The 23,334-nt window shown below is 40.5% G+C and overlaps 1 protein-coding gene across 7 annotated transcripts in view; it reads left to right on the top strand.

Moving 5' to 3' along the window:
- The first annotated feature begins 2,656 nt into the window (after window positions 1–2,656).
- The window catches only part of EFCAB14 (EF-hand calcium binding domain 14), a 43,303-nt gene continuing 22,625 nt past the window's right edge, over window positions 2,657–23,334 (top strand). For 2 of the 7 annotated variants that reach the window (XM_036448043.2, XM_036448040.2), the window contains exons 1-4: window positions 2,659–3,806; window positions 6,435–6,583; window positions 12,525–12,670; window positions 22,982–23,080. In XM_036448043.2, the coding sequence (XP_036303936.1) occupies window positions 3,625–3,806; window positions 6,435–6,583; window positions 12,525–12,670; window positions 22,982–23,080 (576 nt within the window). In that variant the 5' untranslated portion in view covers window positions 2,659–3,624. Of the gene's footprint in view, window positions 3,807–6,434; window positions 6,584–12,524; window positions 12,671–22,981; window positions 23,081–23,334 lie in introns of all 7 variants that reach the window. The other 5 variants (XM_036448038.2, XM_036448036.2, XM_036448041.2 and 2 more) reach the window with 4 other exon arrangements.

The raw sequence follows: 23,334 nt of genomic DNA, 5'->3' as shown, positions 1-23,334 counted from the left end.
AAGAAGGAGCAGGTAATTGCCTTAAAAAAAAATTACTTTAAGCCTGGCCTGCGTGGCTCAGTGGTTGAGTGTTGACCTATGAACCAGGAGGTCAAGTTTTAATTCCTGGTCAGGGTACATGCTGGGGTTGTGGTCTTGATTCCCAGTGTAAGGCATGCAGGAGGCAGCCAATCAATGATTCGCTCTCATTATTGATGTTTCTATCTCTCTCTCTCTCCCTTCCACTCTGAAATCAATGAAAATATATTTTTAGCCCTAACTAGTTTGGCTCAGTGGATACAGCATCAGCCTGCGACTGAAAGGTCCCAGGTTTGATTCTGGTCAAAGGCATGTAGATACCTTGGTTGCGGCATCTTCCCAGTAGGAGATGTGCAGGAAGCAGCTGATCAATGTGTCTCTCTCATCAATGTTTCTAACTCTCTTTCCCTCTCTGTAAAAAATCAATAAAATATATTTGTAAATATATATATATATATATATATATATATATATATATATATATATATATACAGTGGTGCCTCACACAACGAACTTAATTCGTTCCAGGAGCAAGTTTGTTATGCGAAAAGTTCGTTATGTGAAACGCGTTTTCCCATAACAATACATGTTAAAAAAAATAATTCGTTCTGTAGCATAAAATATGCTAAGATGACATTAAAAAAAGATAAATTTTTTGTTATTATTTTTATTTAGATACATCTAAAAACATAATTTTTTAAAAAAAATTATATAAAAAAATATTGAGTTTAACTTAAAAGGACGACTGCCGTGATACGTGCGTGATTTAATTCGTAATGAAGAACGATTGCCGCGATACGTGCTTAAGTTAAGCGCAGTGACTAACGACTGCCTGCAGTGCCTGCGCGGAAGGATGCAATACATTGGCAGCGATCGTGGAAGCTCGGGCGAAGCAGTCATGGAAGCTCGGGCGACTTCGTTGTGTGAAACGAAGTTCGTTGTATGAATCGTGAAATGAAGTTCGTTGTGTGCAGCGTTCGCTGTGCGAGGCATTCTTTATGCGAGGCACCACTGTATATTTAAAGATTACTTTAAGTTACTTTCTTCCAATTAGTTCAAAGCACTTTGCTTTAAATACCATCTATATCTGATACTCTCAGGTTTATATTTCAGGCTCCAACCTCTGCACCAAATTCTAAATGGATATACAAGAAAAAAAAAAGCCATTTGAATATTGAATTGGCCTCTCAAACTTGCCCCACACCTCCTCTTGATCATCTCAGTAAATGGCAATTCCCTTCTTCCAGTTGTTCCACACTCAAACTCTGGAGTCCTCCATTACTCCTCTTTCTTCACACCTTTCATCTAATCCATGAGTAAATATTATTAGCTCTACCTTCATGAAGCATTCAGAATGCTCACCATTTCATTATTGGCACCCTAGTCATCATCATCTCTATCTGGACTGGTTTCCTTTGTCCATCCCCTTCTCCCAATTCTCTTTTCCACTCAGTACGCCAGAGTGATCTTTTAAAAATCTGAACCAAAGTATGCCTCCTTTCAGCTTAAAGCACCAATGCTTTTCCAAAGTCCATACCACCATGCATAAAGCCCCGCACACTCTGGCCCCCGATCTCATTTCCCACCTCTCTCCTCTTTGCTCTTCAGGTCCAGCCACACCAGGTTTTCCAGGTCACTCCTTCCTCCCCGCCATTGCATAACTCATTCTACCATTTCCTCCCAGTTTTAACCCAATGTCCCCTTATCACAGAGGCACTTCCCACCCTTTTATGTTTCAATTTTTTCATAACTCTTACCACCTCCCGACATTAAATATGCATGTCTGTTGTTGCTCTCCTCCCATCAGAATATTGGCTGCAGTAATAGGATTAGCAGATAAATACAGGATACCAATTAAATTTGAATTTCAGATAAAAAACTAAGTTTTCAGTTTGAAGATGTCTCAGAAACTGTATGAGACATACACTAAAAAAAACTATTCGTTTTTTTCAAACCTTACTGAGTGTCCTGTATGTATTTTTAGGGGGGGACAGTAGTTGTTTTGCTCATCGCTCTATCTCCAGCGCCAGAATTGCTCATGACACATGGCAATATTTAAGACAGCCGGTAAGTCAGAGGTGCGTTGCCACCAGACTAAGTTCATAAGTTCAGTTCCATAAACTTTTTTAAAAAATACATTTTTATTGATTTCAGAGAGGAAGGGAGAGAGAGAGAGAAACATCAATAATGAGAGAGGATCATTGGTCTACTGCCTCCTGCACGCCCCCTGCTAGGGATCGAACCCGCAACCCGGGCATACAGCCCGAACCCGGGACCCTTCAGTTCGCAGGCCTAACCCTCTATCCACGGAACCAAACGGGCTGGAGCAGCTGAATAAACTTCCCACGCAAGTCAAGCACCAGGTGCTTCGGCAGACCCCACGCCGAACCCTCAGGAAACAACACTCCCTCCCTAAACCAAGTGGGCTCACACCCCTGTGGGGGCGGGGCGGGGCGGGGCCTCCCCATCAGGGGGCGGGGCTTCTCCACCGGGGGCGGGGCCTCCCCACTGGAGAGCGGCCCACCCCTTGCAGGTGTCCAGGGCCCTTTAACACCCCGCCTCCCATCTCTACTAGCTCCTGCCGTGTGACGTCACCAGGAAGACGGCCAATGGAAACGCGGCTTACTGGCAGGCGGCGCTGGCAGTTGCTGCCAAGAGGAAGTGAGCTGGAGCCGGAGCGATGGCCCTGGGCTGGAACCCGCGGCAGCCTCCGCCGCCACCGGTGCGTCGGGTGCAGCCGCGGCCGCAGCCGGAGCGGGGGCCGGAGTCGCGGACGGAGCGAAGGAGGCGCTTGTGAGTTGCCAAGAGTGGCCTGGGCCGGAACACCTCACACTCCGGGCGGGAGCTCTTCAGGTGGGCAGAGCCGCCGTCGCCCGCCCTTGCACCGCATCGCGCCCCCAGGCCCAGACAGCGGGGCTGGGTCTCCGGGGTGCTGGGCTGGCTCCTCTCAGGCCGAGCCCTCCGAATTGGCCTCTGGGTTTTCCTCGGCCTTGGACTTCCTTGAAACTAAGGCCAGAGGCCGGAGGACAGTGAGCACCGTCGACCCGGACATTTGCTTGTCTCCCCGACTGTCCGGACTGTAGCAACTGGGAGCCCCTCCTGCTGCCCTCACTCCAGCTAAGGAAGGACGAGCGCGTTCCCGCTGTCTGGTTGTGCGCCTCTCCCTTCCCTCGCATTCAAGAACAAGTTTCTCTTCTCTCTTCATTGGAAACCCTGCCCGGAAGCCCAAAGCGCCCGTCTGTGTGCCCTTCCCCAGCTCTTGGAGCACCCTTAGAAGAAACATTATTTACTTGTGAGGGCTGAGAGTCGCTCGTTCTTGACTTGGTTTTTATCCACTGACACTTCATGCCCAGGACCTTTTGGATCTCCAGCTCCCTGGCCATATCTATGTGACTTCCCCCCACCCATTCGTTCCAATTTCCTCTGGGCTACAATCCCCAGCTCCCGGCGGATCTGGTCAGTCCCACCCTTGGGTGGGAGTGACCAGGGGGCTCTGGCCCAGGATCCCCCACCCTGGAAGGCAGCTCCAAGGTACCAAGAGAGCTGGGCCTCGGGTATGAACCTGGCAGCTCAGGAGTGGGTGCTCCACTCACCCCACACAAGAAGATGAAAAAGCGCAAAGAGCTCAATGCATTGATTGGCTTGTCTGGGGATAGCCGGAGGAAGAAGCCCAAGAAAGGCTCAGGCCACCGCCTGCTTCGCACTGAGCCTCCTGCTTCAGACTCCGAGTCCAGCTCCGTGGAGGAAGAGGAATTTGATGTAGATGGAAATCGCTCTTGCTTTGTCAAGTGAGTGATGCAGTGGTGAGAGGTGGGATGGCGGAAAGACCCAGGGGGCATATTAAAGAGAAGGAGAGGAGAGTTCTTAGGGGGGAAAAAATCAATCTGTGTAGTCCTTGGAAGGCAAAGAGGGAGAAAGTTGTTTCTTCAGGTTCTCAATGAAGGACAAGTTAGAGAGCTGTCTGTAAGTGTACAAGGAAAAGTGCTCTAAATCTAGGGTGGAAGTCTCAATGTGGGGAATATGCCAGGAGCCCAGGAACAACAAGTCAGGAGTAGCAAAGAAGCTAAGAATAGGAACATAAGAAGCTAAGAATAGGAACATTGGAGCAGACAAGCTTTTGGAAGTAGCCTTTTTTTTTTTTTTTTTTTTAAGTAGCCTTTTTTAAAGGTCTCCAGAAATGGGGACCTTAAGACTGTAAATTACTATATATAATAGTAATTTACACTCTTGATGAGTCTAAATCTTGGTGATGGAAGAATTTGTTGAGGGACATACTGTATGAGCCTTGAGAGTAATGGAGCATGGAGGACAACATGAAGAAGCAGCTTTTTCCCAAACCACTTTCAAATGGTGCAGCCATTAGACCAGTGATCAGCAAACTCATTAGTCAACAGAGCCAAATATCAACAGTACAACGATTGAAATTTCTTTTGAGAGCCAAATTTTTTTTTAAGATTTTCTGTTTCTTTTTTCTTAATATATTTTATTGATTTTACACAGAGAGGAATTGAGAGGGACAGAGTTAGAAACGTCAATGAGAGAGAAACATCAACCAGCTGCCTCTTGCACACCCCCCACTGGGGATATGCTGGCAACCAAGGTACATGCCCTTGACCGGAATCGAACCTGGGACCTTTCAGTCCGCAGGCCGACGCTCTATCCACTGAGCCAAACCGGTCCCAACTTGAGAGGCCAAATTTTTAAACTTAAACTATATAAGTAGGTACATTGTTATTTATTTTTTAAAAGACTTTTTTTCAATTTTGTCTTTTTACAGAAAGGAAGAGAGAGGGATAGAGAATTAGAAACATGGATGAGAGAAACATCCATCAGCTGCCTCTTGCACACCCACTACTGGGGAAACATCCATCAGCTGCCTCTTGCACACCCACTACTGGAGAAACATCCATCAGCTGCCTCTTGCACACCCACTACTGGGGAAACATCCATCAGCTGCCTCTTGCACACCCACTACTGGGGAAACATCCATCAGCTGCCTCTTGCACACCCACTACTGGGGAAACATCCATCAGCTGCCTCTTGCACACCCACTACTGGGGAAACATCCATCAGCTGCCTCTTGCACACCCACTACTGGGGAAACATCCATCAGCTGCCTCTTGCACACCCACTACTGGGGAAACATCCATCAGCTGCCTCTTGCACACCCACTACTGGGGAAACATCCATCAGCTGCCTCTTGCACACCCACTACTGGGGAAACATCCATCAGCTGCCTCTTGCACACCCCCTACTGGGGATGTGCCCGCAATCAAAGTATATGCCCTTGACCGGAATCGAACCCGGGACCTTTCAGTCTGCAGGCCTACGCTCTATCCACTGAGCCAAACCGGTTTCGGCAAGGTACATTGTTATTAACTTAATTAGTGTACATGGTATTTTGTGGAAGAGCCACACTCAAGGGGCCAAAGAGCTGCATGTGGCTCGCGAGCCGAGGTTTGCCGACCACTGCACTAGACGAACCCAGTAGTGAGTACTGAGGACATTGGGAATTAGGACTCAGGGTTGGGAGAGGGCTGGAGGGAACCTAGAAGGTGCCTTGGACCCTCTCAGGGACTACATTAAAAAAAAAGATTCTGCTGAGCATGTGGAAGCAAGGGCTAGGCAGAAGGTTGGGGTGTTAAAAGAGTCCTTTGAGTTTGTTTAGAGTTTCTTTGTCCTATTTTGTGAAAGGAAGGATTTGGCTTCTAATGAGCTTTGCCAGGTTAGGTATTTAAGGACAACCCTATGTTTGGGTTGTGAAGATCTGATGAAATGGAATTGCTCAACTGGAATAGTACCCTTTGGGTTAGTTTAGACCTAAATGTTGGTTGAAATTTGGTGTGAAATCTACTCCTTTCTATGCTTCCTTCTAAGCCAATAGCTAGAGTGTACCAGGTGTCCACTTCACCCTACAATTCCTGTTTCTTTCATTCCATTTGCACTAAAACTTGCTCAAAAGTTTATGAAGTTTCAATTAACTGAAACAGGGTCCCCTGGAGTGAGCATGTATTTGACAGAGACAGGTAGGTAAATTACAGTGCAGTGATGGAATTGCAGAGAAGCCCAGGTTTAGGCACTTTCATAACCTGAGATTGTTTCCAAAGGCTTGAATTGGTAGTGATTGCAATGAGCTGCAGCTCCCTCAGGTGCTTCCTGAGGCCCACGGGAAGTCCCCCTGTTTCATGTGAAGTTTTAAACTTTTGTACTGAATAGATGACCTCTTCATAGGTCATATTACTTAGTTATTTTCAACTTGCTATTCAGATTTAACTATGTTACTTGGTAGTCCCTGGTAAATCAACTGCTTATTCATTTAAAAACATACTTGCATAGCAATACAGGAATGCTATTTCTAATAAAGCTGTGCTCATAATCACCCTTGTACTCCTGGTTGAATTTGTTCTTGTGATCAGGGGAGACTATTTACGATGCTGCAAGATCTGTTATCCCCTCTGTGCTTTTGTCATCCTTGCCGCCTGTGTCGTGGCCTGCGTGGGCTTGGTGTGGATGCAAGTTGCTCTGAAGGAGGATCTGGATACCCTCAAGGAAAAATTTAGAACAAGTAAGTGGTCGCATATTTCAGAGTATAATCTTGGATTCTTTTCTGGGATCTAGGACAAAGTGGATCATGCTGAATTAAGGGTTTGCCCACTGGTAAAACAATTATACATTATATATTTTCCCCCAGTATTTTTCTATTCTTTCTTAGATGTCAGCTTCAATATCGTAACAGTTATTTGTCTTAAACACAAACAAAAAACAGTGCTTGTACACCATCAGCACAAATAGCATCTGAAAAATGGCATTTTAATCAACACTTAGGGCACAAAAGGGAAGCTAAGGTCTAGTAGTCTAGAAGGTTGGTTAACCTCCACCTGTTGCCACTTTATACTTTCTCAGTGCACTGGGCTATTTCCTTCTTCCTCATAAGCCCTTGAGAAAAATTTCCTCCTTAAAAATGACATAAGAACATAAGAATGGGCAATAATAACAGCCAACATTTATGAAGTGCTTACTGTGTACCAAGTCACAAATAAATATTTCTCATGAGTGGGTTTCAAAGTGTAAGAGACTTTCTTAAGTTATGGAATTTTATATATTCTAAATTATAAAGTTGTATTTTGCATATGCAAAGTACTTTTTCTGAAAGATGGGTTTGCATGCTGGCTTCTACCAGATTTAACTTAAATATCTTCCTTTACCAACACTTGAGATCTTCATTTCTCAGTTTCAAAGATTAATTTTCTAAGCTAAGGAATCAGTTCCAAGTTAATCACAAATTCACTAACCTTAGCAGCATTCGTACATCAGGACACTGACCACCAGGCTTTCCTAAGATCTTAAAGAAATCTGGCCCCAGAACTGGAATTAGAGATGCTAACTTACTTTCCATATTAAGCCTTAGGAAATCACAACATCCTAGTTTTCCTTCACTCCAACTTCTCTTGGCTGCCTGCACTTATTGAAGTTCTGAACCTGATCTAGGGACAACTAATCCTTAGTGCATTGATGACATTCCTAGTGATGTTGCTTGAAAAAAAAAGGCTCAACTACTAACTTTGGTTTTCTTAAAAGTTTCTGATTTAGGGAATGGCCTTGGTAAGTCATTCTCTGCCAGAATCATCCTGACTTACATGTTTTATCAACTAGTGAAATCAGTATAGTGTAAAAAAGAATGAGATTTGTATTCTAGTTGTTGTTCCTCCTTTATAGTTGTCCTTAGCCGAATTGCAAGGTGTTTCTAAGGCCAGTGTTTTCTTTGTAAGGAGTAATCATTACTTGGAAAAGAAGTTTTCAGAAACAGTATTTAGCTGTAAACAGCCAGTGAAGACACCTGCCTGTACCATCATCTCCTTAATTAGTTGGACTTCTTGGGTTTGTGCTACAGCTTGTTTTGATCACATGTAGCAATTGTTTATTTATACATTTCAAAACATTGCTCAATTCTACCTCTCCAGTTCTTTCTCTGACTCCTCTGTGCCGTGTTTACAGAACAACCAAGTAATTTATGCCTTTGTCAGCGAATTTCTTTGTCTAGAAATACAGTTAAAGTTTATGTGTAATAGACCTGGCAATCAACAAGTCAACAAATATTTATTGAGCACTTGTTAATCCCAATTCCTGGAAATATTATATTCAGGAGAGTCCAAGAATTGTACCCTGGACTATGAGACACAATTTATATAATTGAGCAACATTCCCCTGAGACCCTGACTACATTTATCAGGCCCCTGAATAAAGCAGATTTAGAATTGTCAGTCCAACTGCATTGTTGACTTTGGTTTGCTACATAAGAAATGCCAGCACCTATAATGTCTAAAGCAGGACTTCCTGAGGGATAGGGGCTGGTCCCTAGGGCATGTTGTCAGTCTATGGGCTAAGCCATTGTGAACCACTTGCCCAAGAATTTTTGTTGTTATTTTGTTTTGTTTTAATCATCACCCAAGGATATTTTTTCCATTGATTTTTAGAGGAAGAGACAGAAATACTGATGTAAAAGAGGCACATTGCCGAAACCAGTTTGGCTCAGCGGTAGAGCGTCGGTCTGTGGACTGAAAGGTCCCAGGTTCGATTTTGGTCAAGGGCACGTACATTGGTTGCGGGCACATCCCTGGTAAGGGGGTGTGCAAGAGGCAGCTTGTCCATGTTTCTCTCTCATTGACATTTCTATCTATCTCTCTCCCTTCTTCTCTGTAAGAAAAATCAATAAAATATACTTAAAAGAAAGAAACATTGATTGGTTGCCTCCTGCACACACTCGGACTAGGACGCGGGCCCAGGCCCTGGGCCCTGGGCCCTGGGCCGGGAAGGAGCCTGCAACCGAGGTATGAGCCCTTGACCAGAATCGAATCTGGGACCCACTGAGCCAAACTGGCTAGGGTCCGAGAGTTTTTTTTGTGAAAACATACCTTGAGGTCAATGAGGTCAATCTTGTAACGCTTAAATAATCTTTCCTGAATTCTGCTTTAAATATATTTCAACAAGGTAATTTATACCTCTTGGTTTTCAGGAAAACAGTGAAGTCATTGACTTAAATAAGATCATCTGCTTTAATACTTTTCTGAAAAATTCAGAGCCCATTGTTCTTTATTTCAATAAATTTTCCAAGATGCTTGTGAGGAAAGGAGGTAAGGTTGCTGAAATAGAAAGCAAAGCGGAGAGGCTTCGTTGTTTTTTATCTTGTATTCAAGGAGTAACTTGATCCTTAAGCTGAAAGTACTGGCTGTCCTTAACTCTTAGCTCAGTATTCCAGGTACTCCAAAAGACCTCCACAGTTATTCTAAGGAACATCTATTCCTAACCATCCCTCTTTGTCACTCAACTATGGAACAGTAGAATAATAGAAAAAAGAATTAGGAAAAGAAGGAAAGTATTAATGAATTAAGCATCTCCTCTTTCAGGCAGAATAGCAGTGTGGTCATTTAATACAGAACCTAAAAAAATGATCTTGTGATAATGAGGGTATTAAGATGTACATATTTATAGCTGGAGTATACTAGAAAGAGTGCTGATACTAGGAGTAAAAGGTTTGACTGTTGAATCCTGGCTTGCTCATTACTAACTGTTAAAAACTTGGACAAGTCACTTATTCTTTCTGAGCCTTCACTTCCCGTCCATAAAACATTTTAAAAGTATATGTGTAATAGACCTGGCAGTCAAGTCAACAAACAAGATGTATTCGTGCTATCAAAGCACTTTGAACATTCCTCTGTCATAGCGTATGTAACACCATATAGTAACTGTGACAGTGCCTCATGCCTCACTTCCTGCTGAACTGAGAACTTCATGGTCTTTTTATGCACTAGCACTGAGTGCAAGGCTGGGCACATGGTAGGCACTCAATAGCAAGTTTAATAGTTACATAAAAGTTTATTGCAAACTATAAAGACATAAAAAATTGCTATCAGCTTTATATGTTCTGTCTGAAGGGTGTTTGCCGAAATCTCCATTTTTTGATCTTGAAGATCTCAGGAAGAGAGCTAAGTAAGTTTGAGTCTTAATATACTAAATTTTAAATGAGTGTTTTCCATGTTGAAAGTACATGAATAAGTAATCATTAGTTGTTTGCTACTCTTCCTCCTATTTGTGGAGTTAGAATGCCTTGACTTTACTTGTTTCTCCTACAGGGCCCCAAATCAGATAGTGTATATGATCCCTTCTCGGCTCATACAATCCTCAGCATCCAGAGTGTGTTCAGGGCTTATCAGTTTTATATGTTTATTAGTTAATAATTGTAACCCAATTTATTTATGTGTTTATCTTCCACTTCTGCCTTCTATTATACTTAATTTGTATAGACTGCAGGAAAGAGAGACTCCCCCTCTCCCTTCTTCACACACACACTCTTGGGATGTTGGACCACTTGAGAATGGCAGAAAGTAACTCAGGATGAGTTACCTCACTGAAAATGTAAACTAAATTTACTGAAATTTAAGTGTTGCATAATTTAGACTGATAAAATGTCTTTATTGTATGAGATGGATGTGTAGTCCTACAAACCATTTGTAAACCAAATGTTACATTAAAAGTTTTTAGAGAAATATATATATATATATATATATATATATATACACACACACACACACACACACACACACACACACACATATATATATATATATATAAAGAAATTCTTTGGTGTATATTTTGAAAGATGAATAAAATACTGATTTCTTTTAATAATTCTGAATTTTCATATAGTGGGCTTTGCTGTAGTAGGGACACCACTAGTCAGTTTTTCTCTTTCTTATTCATGTTCTTTATGATTTTTAGTTGTTGTGTTTGTTTGTTGAGTTTTCTTTGTTTGACTTAATAGGCTAGCATTATCTCCATTTCATACCCTACAATTATTTTACTGGGAAAGTATTTAAGTTCTGTGTACTTGGCACTGCTGGGCCCTGGGAATATATGACTAATATAATTTGGTTCCTATCCTCTTACAGCTCTCTCAGTCTGTATACTTGTATAGCTATACAGACAAGTATATAGCTACAGCACAGTGTATATTAAATGCTAGGAATGATAAAAGGTGGCTGTGGTCCAAGGTGGGGGTGCAGCTATTTGTGCTGAATCTTGAAAGTAATTAACTAGACTAGGGTGGCAGAAATGAAAAAGGGGCAAGCTAAAGGCATCTAGGCAGAAAGAATAGAGTGTGCAGGGTCATTGAGACTTAAAGAGATTGATATATCAGGAAAATCTGCGAGGCTAAGAAGTAGATTAAAGAGATAGGTAAAGTAATGAGAAGTGTGGTTGGGGAGATAAGCAAAGGCCAGATTTATTCAGTAATACTGAGTGCCAGGTATATTCTAAGTGCTAACCATGCAGAATGTCTTAGTACTTACATTTTATTAAATTGTTTTATATCTGTCCTGCGTGCCAGTTTTTTGTTTCAAAGAAGTATATACCCTGTTTCCCCGAAAATAAGACAGTGTCTTATATTAATTTTTTCTCCCAAAGTTGCGCTAGGTCTTATTTTCAGGGGATGTCTTATCTTTCCATGCGCTATGTCTTATTTTCGGAGAAACACAGTAATAACTAATTTGGCATTGTGTGCTTAAAAAAAAAAAAAAAAAAAAAAAAAGTAGGTTTTATTCTAGAGGACCAGTCATTATCAATATTTTCCATGTAAAGGAAAAATACTCTTCAAAATAACAAGAGAAAGCACTCTTGCAAGCCTCTGCCTTCAAGCTGATAAATCTCTAAACCATTCAGGAGATATTATTTCCCAAAGGAAAGGCCAAATATCAGCTATACTTGGCTAACATGTTCCTTTATCTTCCTTTACTTTTACTTTGAGCTTTTGGGTGGATTTAAGAAAAACACCTTGCTGTTTATGAAAAAGATGTAAAAATCTTAGTCCTTGTAACAGTACTTTAAAGGGGGTAAGAAACTACCTTGCATTTGACCAATATGAAATAGAGAAAAGTAGACTTAAGCACTTAGAGTTATAACTTATGATGTCACCTGAAGCATGAATGGAGTAAAGGTGGTCAGTATTTAACATTTATTTATCACTTACTGTATGCCTGGCCAGCTGTGTTTAGTACTTTACAGCCAATTATTTCAATTGACTGTAAAAATCCTGTAAAGTATATTTTACAGATGAGGAAACGGAGCTCAAAAAAGTTGAGTAATTTTCTCTAGATCACAGTAAGTTACAGAGCTGTGATTCAAATCTAACTCTTACTGCTGATAGTCATTACTATCATTTTTAGCCATCTGACTTTTAAAAGTTGTATTTCCATGCTCTGGTTTCTCTTCAGATCGCATAAATCTTTCGCCTTTTACTAAAAGTTGTATTTCCAGTCGTGAATAGCCCCAGTTAAAAGCTTTAGTATTAAAAATGTACATTTATATAAATAAAAGGATATAAATTTAGTTATTATCCTCCTAGGGTTAACGTGTTGATTTATCTTCTTTCCTACCATATGTGATTTTTTTTTTTCTTGGAGCCATGAGGGAACTTTATGGCTATTTATGATTATTCTTATTTTTGCTTTTAGTGGAATCTAATCAGAAAAGTTCATTCCAAGAAATTCCCAAACTTAATGAAGAACTACTCAGCAAACAAAGAGAACTTGAGAAGATTGAATCTGGAGAGCTGGGCTTGAGCAAGGTCTGGATAAACATCACAGAAATGAATAAGCAGGTAGCAAAAGTGTGATTTTATTTCTTTGTAAGTTCTGATTATTTAGTCCTATTTGGTCTGAATCTGTAGGTATAAGTAACTCCAAATTGTTTTACTTTTTGTTATGGTTTTTGCAAACTGTGATTCCAACACATTAAATTCAGGTAAAATAGGTAATAGTATGCATTTACCAAATAATTAAACTTTTCTTCAAAGGATAATTTTACAAAGTAGAGTATAATTTAGAGGGAATTGGAAATACTTGAGTCAGTTCTCATAAAGAGCAGTTGTTTTTGGAAAGAGTGCCATCTAACCCCCAAGAAAAAGGATAGCATATTTTTATTAGATAATAAGAGCTTATTTTGTTTAAGAGTATACAAACTCACAGACACAATCTTGAGGTATATACTATATACTATACCAAAACCAATCTGGAAACCATTCACAGCTAATGATAGTTATTCTAGCATAGCATAGGAGGAAGTGGCAGAGTTGGTTAAATACCTTGGCCAGGCAAGCAGCCTAGAGGAAAAACTTTCCAATCACTAAAAGGTTTTTGATCAAGGATCTTGTATTTATATAGTTGCTGCTAGGTATCTGTAGCCCTTGTCCTCAGTTTTTGCAGTTTAATTAGGAAAAATGTGCATAAAAAAAAAACAACCTCAAGTAGCAAATGAATGGTACACCTGCAAAGTGCTTAAAAATAGATGTGCCATTCTTGTTAGCATTAAGAGGATATTCTCTTCTTCAGAATGGAGTCACAAAGTTCAGAATAAGCCAGTGGCAAGGAGCAGCACTATGCTAGGATAAAGAGCTTACACATAGGCTGAGTGGCCAGATTATTATGATCTCTGAACACATAATAATCTGGGCCCTCAGTGTGTGTGTGTGTGTGTGTGTGTGTGTGTGTGTGTGTGATTTATTTATTTATTTATTTATTTATTTATTTATTTATGGCCCGGTGCATGGATGGGGTCCGGCCAGCCTGGCCAAGGGGAGGGGACATGGGCAGTTGGCCGGCCTGCCTACTGGCCGAACTCCTGGTTAAGTGGACAATTTGCATATTAGCCTTTTATTATATAAAATGTACACTGAGTGGCCAGATTATTATGCATTTAGAGATCATAATAATCTGGCCACTCAGTGTATTTCTGAAGTTCCCCCACCACCTTTCAGCAGTAGTGCAGGAGCTGGGCAATTCATCAGTTAAGACCAGAGATCAATGGCCTGGTGCTGCAGCTTTAAAACGTTTGCCTACAGTAAGAAATATTTTACATCATCCTATGTAAAAAGAGTGAATATGCTAACTGACCCTCACGCTGTTGCAAAGATAGTGACGCCCATAGCCAATAAGGAGAGAATATGCTAATTGCTGCCCTGCCCTCAAAGATGGTGGTACCCACAGCCAACAAGGAGGAAATATGCTAATTGACTGTCATACCCTCAAAGGTGGCAGTGTCCACAGACACAAGATGGCAGTGCCCAGTCCCCTCAGCCCTGTCAGGGTGGCAGGCACACAGCAAGGCCACTCCACGCACCTGCCTCAGAGTTCCCCAGTCCTCTCAGTCCCTGGCCCCCCAGAGCTGGCCCGAGGTACAGGCAAGCTGCAGATGGCAGCTACCCAGTCTCCCAGGGGTGCCCGAGACTTAGATAATCAGGGCTGGTTGAGGCTTGCACTGCCAGCAGTGGCAGTAGCAGAGGTGTGATGGGGTGTCGTCTTCCCCTGATCACTGGTTCACCTCCTGCCCCTGAGGGCTCCCAGACTGTGAGAGGGGGCAGGCCAGGCTGAGGTCCCCCCCCCACTTCCAGTGCATAAATTTTCATGCACCAGGCCTCTAGTTATCTAATAAACACATACATATATGTAACAAATAAAAGTTTCTGAAAATATTAGCTTACCCTTATGATGCCTTATGATATTTATTTTCTATTCTGTTCTATTTCATTTTTTTTAGTCATTTGTGAAATAATTGATCAGTTGTAGTATTTACTCATTATATATTATCCTTGGACTCTTAGTATTTAGAAAAAAACAAGTATTCACTCCTTTTTCTGTAAAAAGAACAGGATAAGACTGGCCTTGTATTCATAGAGCAAATGAGCAGTTTGACCAGAGATTACATCAAGTGAAAATCAACCACAGTGAAGCACTGAGAGATAATTAACATCTCTCACTAGGGCAAACCAGAGATTCCATTTATTAATAGATAGTCATGGAGTTTACAGTTCTGGGCCAAGGTGAAATCTTTCAGGATGAAGAGCCAGCAATATCAGCTACATTCCTATCTCCTTGTCAAGCAGCATAGGATAAGAGTCAAAGGGAAAGTGTGTACTTGGTGTGAGAGGGCACAGTTTTCAACCCTTTCCTATATGTTTTGGTTTCACAGTTCTCTTGGAATCTAGAAACAAAGTAAGCATTTTATTCTTGTCCTGGCTGTTATTTTTAGTAACAAAAAGCACCTGGGAAGAAGATAAATGGGAAAGTTTACTTCAGTCCTAGAGCTTCATATATAAAAGTAGGAGAGATTGAACTTAAACCCTTTCCATTTTACCTTCAGTAGATCTTCAAAGTTGATGGGACTGACTGATGAAACTAACCTGAGGTAGAGAAATTCTCTGCTGGCATGGGTACAGAAGGACGGGTGGTGGTAACCTAGAGCTTTAGGTTGGTCCAGAGCAAGCATGTCAAAATCACGGCCCGCAGGCTGCATGCGGCCCACAATGAATATTTTTGTGGCCCAGCCAATATAATAGTATGTAAAAAACGTTTTAATAAAAATTTCATAACTTAATTTTACAATATCCTATTATACATAATTGTTAATAACGAACTACAACATTCCATAATGACTGATTACTATAATCATGTTACATTCGCTTCCCTTACACACCTTATGTGCAGGTGCACCATTTCTCCACTAATACTAGCAGTGAATATTTTAGCAGCCAATTGCCATGTCATCAGTCTTGGATTGACTTGTTTGGTGTGCACAACAGGTTTATTTGCATTATGCTTATTAATTTGTGTAGTTGTTCAGTGTCTGGTAAGTTAGTATTCAAGACAAATATTAATTTTTATTAAAATGTTCTATTATTTTATGTTAACGATTACTCATTTATTTCAACCTTTTGTATTCAGCATGTCTCTCTCGAAATAAATCTACATTTCTATGAAAATTGAAACTCTTGTTTTTTTGCTGCCTACATAAACTTAAACCTTGTTTATTTGGCCTGTGTTAGCCTTTGAGTTTGAAATACTTGGTCCAAAGGGAGTTCATCATTCTCTGAATGATTTTCTAAAATTGCTATACATTTCTTATAGAAAGACATTTGTCCAAAACCAAAATAGCTAAAAAAATAAAATTAATATTTAACCACGTTTCTTTTTTTAAAAAAATATATATTTTATTGATTTTTTACAGAGAGGAAGAGAGAGATAGAGAGCTAGAAACATCGATGAGCGAGAAACATCGACCAGCTGCCTCTTGCACATCCCCCCACCAGGGATGTGCCCACAACCAAGGTATTCAATACATGCCCTTGACCGGAATCGAACCCGGGACCTTTCAGTCCACAGACCGACGCTCCACCACTGAGCCAAAACGGCTTTGGCAATCTAAAGTGGCTTAAACAATAAAAAATGTATATCAGTTAACAAGGACTGTCCTTATCACAGTATGAATTGAAGTTAATGTAGCCTGAAAAAAAAAAGTTTGAAATAAGTTAAAATCAAATTTTGTACTGAAAAGTATTTTAAAAAGTATTAAAATCAATTTATTTTTCTGTGTTATTTATGAAACTTCTAATTTCATACCCATGTCCCTTCTCAACATTATAGGGAGTCTGCTCCCCTTCTTTGAAGACTATTAATTCAACAAATGTTTAATGAGCTGCTTTTATGGAGTTAGGTCTTGGATTCCCACCCTCAAGGCTCTTACCATCAAATGGAGGAAAAATAGAAAAGTAAATAGTTATAAAACAGCCTAATAAGCAATATGAAGCTGGTTTATATGAGCACTGTGGGGGCATTTTTTAGGTATGTTTCTAACCCAGACTGGCTGGATTCAAGTCAAGCTTCTCATATATCTTGAGCTGAGTCTTGAAGGGCTAATAGGAGTTGGCTAACTAAATCCTCTAGAACACATGTGTCAAACACAAGGCCCGCGGGCCAAATCCGTCCCGCCAGGCCTTGCAATGTGGCCCGCACCGCGCTGTCATCACTGCACTCTGCTGCTTTTCCATCACAATGACAGTTTATGACTGTTCAGCAAACCATTCGGACCGCGATTTAGGCTGGATTTTAGATTTTGGCCCCTTCTCTGATTGAGTTCGACACCCCTACTCTAGAAAGAGAGGGTATCCTCATTAATACACTTGATCTTCATCATTTGCAGATTTCCATATTTGAAAACTCACCTACTAGCTAAAATTTGTTTGTAACCTAAAAATCTGTACGTGTGGTGCTTTTGCAGTCAGTCACTGGCAAGCATTACAGTGGTGAAAAATTAGTCACTCAATAGGAACGTTTCCAGTTGAAGTCAAACAAGGCCACACATTGCCTTGTTTTAGCTCATAGTGTAAACAAGTTTTCTTTTCATGGTATATTTAGTGCCATGGTTTGTGTGTGTGTGATTCTGCTTCTTAAAATGTACAACTATCATGTGCCTAAGTCTTATCTAATATTGCAAAGTTCAAGAATGCTGTGTTATGACTTACAGTGAAATACATGTGTTGGATAAGCTGCATTCAGGCACGAGTTAACAATATACATTAAATAAGATGTCTGTAAAAGAAATACACATAAAACAAATATGTATTTGTATCGATATGTATTGTATCGATCATTTGACAAAACTGTTTGACCAGGGGACTCTTGGAACCTAACTCTCTACTTCCCTTAGGGGCAATCCCTCATTCAGTGTTTGCTGTGAATTTCCAGAACAGTGATTTTCAACCCTTTTCATCATGGCACACATAAACTAATTAGTAAAATTCTGCAGCACACCAAAAAATACATTTTTTTGCCAATTTGACCAAAAATATAGGTATAATTTTGATTCATTCATACCAGATAGCCATTTTGTGTTATCTGTTGTCATTTTTTTATTTTGTCAGTGCCCTCAACTAAATAGTCAGGTATTGCATATTTTAAAAATTCTTGCAGCATACTGATTAAAAACCTCTTCTAGAACACAAATATGGTGAATTGTGAGAATTGAGTACATGTGCAAAAGCACAGACAAATGAAAAACAGTTTGTTCAGGGGATTTTTGTATTGTATTATAGCATAGTTTGGTGGAAAGAGGCCAGAAGTAAGGAAGGCTATGTCAGCAAGAGTCATCAAGGACCTTGAGGGCATCATTTTCTATACTAGGGGTGTCGAACTCAATCAGAGAAGGGGCCAAAATCTAAAATCCAGCCTAAATCGCGGGCCGAATGGTTTACTGAACAGTCATAAACTGTCATTGTGATGGAAACACAGCGGAGTGCAGTGATGACAGTGCGGTACGGGCCACATTGCAAGGCCTGGTGGGACGGATTTGGCCCGCGGGCCTTGTGTTTGACACATGTGTTCTATAGTATGTTCTATGTATATTTTTTGGCACTTGGTCCAGATATCTTATGTGACTTAGAGGCCTGGTACACGAATTTGTGCACATTGAAAGGAAATTAATTAGAAGGTGGCCAGCAGGGCAGGACTGGGCCAGATCAGCCAGACATGCCCTGGAGCCAACCTCCCGCTATCTCTCCCGCCAGCTGCACCTGCGGTGGCACCAGGGCTCAAAGAATGTCTGCAGAATGGGTGGGGTCCCTTGGCCTGGCCTGCAGGGAACCAACAGTCCAACATATCCCCCCCCCCAGGGGTCCTGAAGTGTGAGAGGGAACTCTGCAAAGTTGCTGTTGCTCCGCAGCTTCTGCAGTGAGCGTCTGCCCCCTGGTGGTCAGTGAGTGTCACACCTACCAGTTGTTCAGTAGGCCACTTAGCCTTTTATATATATATAGAAGATAGTCACCGTAGTCCCTTCTTATCCAAGACCTCCAGTGAAACCGCCAATAGTGCCAAACCTTCTATATACTATATCTTTTCTATGCATACACGCCTGTTTCATTTATAAACTAGGCACAGTAAGAGATTAACAACAGTAACAATGAAATAGAACAACTAAATGTACTGTAATAAAAGTTATGTAACCCCAGTAATTTTTACATTTTTAAATTCAGATCTACTCCTGAATCTGTCTAATCATCTTTCTTTCAAGAAATGGCTGGGTGTTACTCGTTTCAGGGGACACCTTGCTAAAGTTTTCATGTAGGCTCAATGCTTTCTGGCATATCATGTTACCATCAATCAGAGCACACTTTGTGTTCTTGTCTCCCATCCACAAATTTAATGCCATTTCCATTTTAACTAAGCATTTAACACACACTGTGGCCTTAACTATTGCAGTTTGAGGTACAACAGCAAAACTAGCACAAATTTCTTTTCCTTCACAATTTCACAAATAGATTTGTTCTTACCATAGATCTTAACAACCTCGGCATTTGATTTTTTTTCTTTCCTTATTAAGTGGAGAACTTTCACTTTTTCACCTAAAGGAAGTACTTATAGCTTCTCTGGCATATCCCAATTGCCAGCATCACTATTTTTGAGTTTTGGGGCCATTATTAAGTAAATTAAGGATTACTGAACACAAGCACTGCATGACAATCATCTGATACCAAGACAGCTACTTAGTGACTAATGGGCGAGTGAAGTATACATCCTGGATATATTGGGCAAAAGGATGAATCATGCTGTGGTGGGGTGGGTCAGGATAACAGATTTCATTACACTACACAGAAGGGCATACAATTTAAAACTTACGAATTAGTTTATTTCTTAAATTTCCCCTTTAATATTTTTGGACCACAATTGACCACAGTAACAAACCACAGAAAGCAAAATTGAGTAAAATGGGGGACTACTGTATTTGTGTGTGCATCTAATTACACTAGAAGGTTGTACATGGAACTGTGCTTTAGGGTGATAACTGCTGTTCATTAAATGCTTTCTTTATGCAACAAAGAAAGGCCTCTATTTGAAGTACTACATATGAAATCTTTTTTCTCCTATAGGCCTATGAAGTAGGAGTGATATCTCCATTTTACCAACAAGAAAACAGATTCCGAGGAGTAGTTAGCCCAAGGTCGCACAGCTATGTAGCGGTACTAACGTTAAAATATTCAGGTGCTAGGAGCCTGTCTTTCCCAGTTTTCCTTTCTGCCTTTCATCTTTATATCCACTATAAAATGCAGTAGGTGCTCAGTAGATGAAGTTGAAAGGGTGTGATGTCAGGTTCCTACTAGAGCTCATATTCATCATTGATGGTTGCCTGTTTTAGTAACTTTTTTGCTTACTATGTAAAGAACACTTCCCCAGCCGGTGTAGCTCAGTAGTTGAGCATTGACCTATGAACCAGGAGGTCACACTTTGATTTCCTAGGGGCACATGCTCCAGTTGCAGTTGGCAGGCTCAATCTCCAGTAAGGGAGGTGCGGGGTGCAGGAGAGCCAATCATTAATTCTTATCATTGATGTTTCTATCTCTCCCTCCCTCCCTCTCTGAAATCAATAAAAATGTTTTTAAAAAGAAAGAACACACTTAATTTTAACCCCAAAGCAAAAAAAAAAAACAAAAACGAAAAAAACAACAACAACAAAAACAGCATTTCAGATATCATAGTATAAAATTGTCTACAGTAGCTATTTTTAATTTTGCTAATGAAAAGTCGTGTAATATGCATAAATGTCATGACTCATTTTTTGGCTGAAATTTGGGTTTTTATCTTAATGGTTTCTACTTAATGCAACTTTTTTTTAGACTCTTTGAATCAGAAATAAATTCTGTAATGCTTGAATCCAATCTGACATCCTAGAGCAGTCCCAGTGATAATAGAGGGAGACCCTTGTCTCCATTCTAGTTACCCATGTAGCTTTGCTGCAGTTTTCCATAGATTTTGGCATTATTCCACTCAAAAGAAAGAAATGTTGAGAGATGAAATCCAGCTTTGCAGTTTATGGGAATATAGCTGAATGCAAGAAAGTGTGGTCCAGGTCTTATAAGTGAGTAAGAAGTCCTAGGTGATGTTTGGTAATTAGAGCATTAATGGTCAGCTCTCCAGAGTAAACTCTTTGAGTGAGGCAGCTGATACCCAAGCCTAGAGTTTGGGGCATGGGGAAAAGTGAAACAGTACCTCACCTTATCTGCTAGCATCGGCTTTCAGCTGCTCCTCTGGTTTGGGGAGAAATAGTAACTGCTAGCCAGCCATACTGGCCATTTGTAAGACCTTTACTATTCTTGAGAAACTTAACAAATAATTACACAAGTAAATAAATCATCATCACTTTGAGAATTGCCATACAGAAAAAGTTTTCCTGGGCCTGTTAATGTTATTGCTCCCTACCTATTACCCAATGTCACACTCACCCTTCTAACCTAAAAAGAATACCTGTTTTATTTTTATATATAAAATCTTTCCATCAGAGTCTAATTGGAGTCCTACTTCCATGAATTCTGTCCAGTTCAGCGTGCACTGATGTTCTTTTCTTAGAACTTTATTATCACATTTAGTACTTTATTTAATGTTAGTTCCCTTCCATAGAGGGATAGACCCTCTACCTCCCTGCCTCCACCTCTCCCTTCCCTCCCCCTTTCTCACTCATATTTTGTGCTTCTGCTGCCAGCCTTTTTTCTGTTCTTCAGATATGCCAAGCGCTCTCCTGCACTGGGGCCTTTACCCCAGCAAGTTCCCTCTATCCTCAGATGCACTTCATTCTATTTATGTCTGATTAATTTCTTATTATTTAGATCTGTTTAAATGCCATCTCTTTATAGAGGCTTTTTCTAATCATCCAATATAAAGTCGCTACCCAGTCACTCATCAAGTTGCCTTATTTTCATTTTTTCCTAACATATACCACTATCTCATATAACATTGTCTGTGTCCTTGCACTAAAATGTAAACTCCAAAAGATCACTGACACCTGGTATAAAATAGGGCTCAACAAATATTTATTGCAGTAATGAATGAGTAAAAGTAGCTTGGTATCCTTGAACATTTTCCTTTCAAAGGGAAAGAAGAAAAAGAGAATCTAAGTTCCCAGGTTCCTTACTGGACTCCTTGTTCAGAGTACACTGCTGCTCACCCCGGAGTTCTGCTTAATTTCTTTACATAGACCTTATTATCTGATACTTTCCTTCTTTGTTTTCTCTCACCTACTATGATGGGTGCTCCATGAAAGCAAAACTTCATGGTCTTGTTTGCCACTATCTCCACAGTGCCTGCAGCAGAACCTGACACGGAGATGCCAAACATTTGTTGAAGTAAAGAGTAGGGGATCAGGTTTACTTTGTTTTTATGGAAACTTTAGTGGCTATTCTGTGACCCTCTGAATATAATTGCTGTTGGTATATTTGTGTCCTCATTCTCGCTTTTGGGATAGGAATGCAGTATGGAACCAGGAGTCTTCCAAGAATGTTTGAGCCACACTGCAAGGTTGTTAGAATATGATCTATGCAGCCTGAAATTGAGTATTATACAGGCTCCCCCAGCCCCCATATAAGAGAGAAGTCCAGCTGTGTAGAATTCTACCCCTAATAGTAAAAGGGAAGACATTTTATTTTGATTCAATTCCTATTTTAATACATTTAGTACATCAGTCCACAAGTCACTGGGTATTTATTGAGAAACTTCAGGGTACAAAGTAGTGCTTTGGTTGAGCTATTGAGTTTGAAATATTAATCACATTGTTAAACCAAAACTAAATTCCCAAGTAGTTGAAAGTGCTGTTCAAGTTGGCAGGGTACAGTTTCTATAGACTGTATTTTGTGATGATGGGCTTTTACTTTATATGTTCCCACTTGGGCAGGAACAAAAGTTCAGTAAATAACTAAGGTTTTATTTTTTTACTGAAATGAAATCCTTCAGGGATCTTTGATCATTAGCTTTCTTTCTGTCCTTTTGTTGAAGGATTGTGTTGTAATCACTATTACAATCATCTTTTGGGTACTTTAAGATTTTTACATTTTGTAGCTGCCAGGAGTTAAAGTAAAGAATAATTGCCTTTCTCTCTTTGGCACTAGTGTTTAAATTGGGCAGGGAAAGAAGGGGTATTATCGCTGCCTCCCCAATCTCCAATCTGTTCAAGAATGAGCTGAATAAGGTGAAATGTCTGGATTACAGAAGTGCATAAAATCGAAGGGTGCCTTGACATCAGCATCAAATGTAGAGACTGTGAAGGAAGAATCCACTGTGCAAATTCTGTTTTCATTGTTTGTTCCTCTTCCTTTCAGATTTCTCTGTTGAATTCTGCGGTAAACCACCTCAAAGCCAACATTAAATCAGCAGCAGATTTAATTAGTCTGCCTGCTACTGTAGAGGGACTTCAGAAGGTAAGTACTATGTATAGACACTGAGATTAACCAACTGCTGTAATTCTAGCTTCTTAGATGTTTTCTTTGAAAACCCAACATTTGAAATCATCTGCTTCAGGAGGGCAGTAATAGAGCATACCACTGTGCCCTAAAGATTTTAAAGTATCTTTTTTGGTCTGATTAGTTGGGCGTTTAATTTGCAACAGGTGACTTTAGCTCTGGTTTATGTGACTTTGCACCTTTTTATTTGGTTCTCCAAGTCCCAGGATTGC

This window comes from Pipistrellus kuhlii, unplaced genomic scaffold, assembly GCF_014108245.1.
Source record: "Pipistrellus kuhlii isolate mPipKuh1 unplaced genomic scaffold, mPipKuh1.p scaffold_m20_p_2, whole genome shotgun sequence".
NCBI classification, from domain to species: Eukaryota; Metazoa; Chordata; class Mammalia; order Chiroptera; family Vespertilionidae; genus Pipistrellus; species Pipistrellus kuhlii.
Note: the sequence above shows the minus strand (reverse complement) of the source record. Positions and strands in the feature narration are given on the sequence as shown.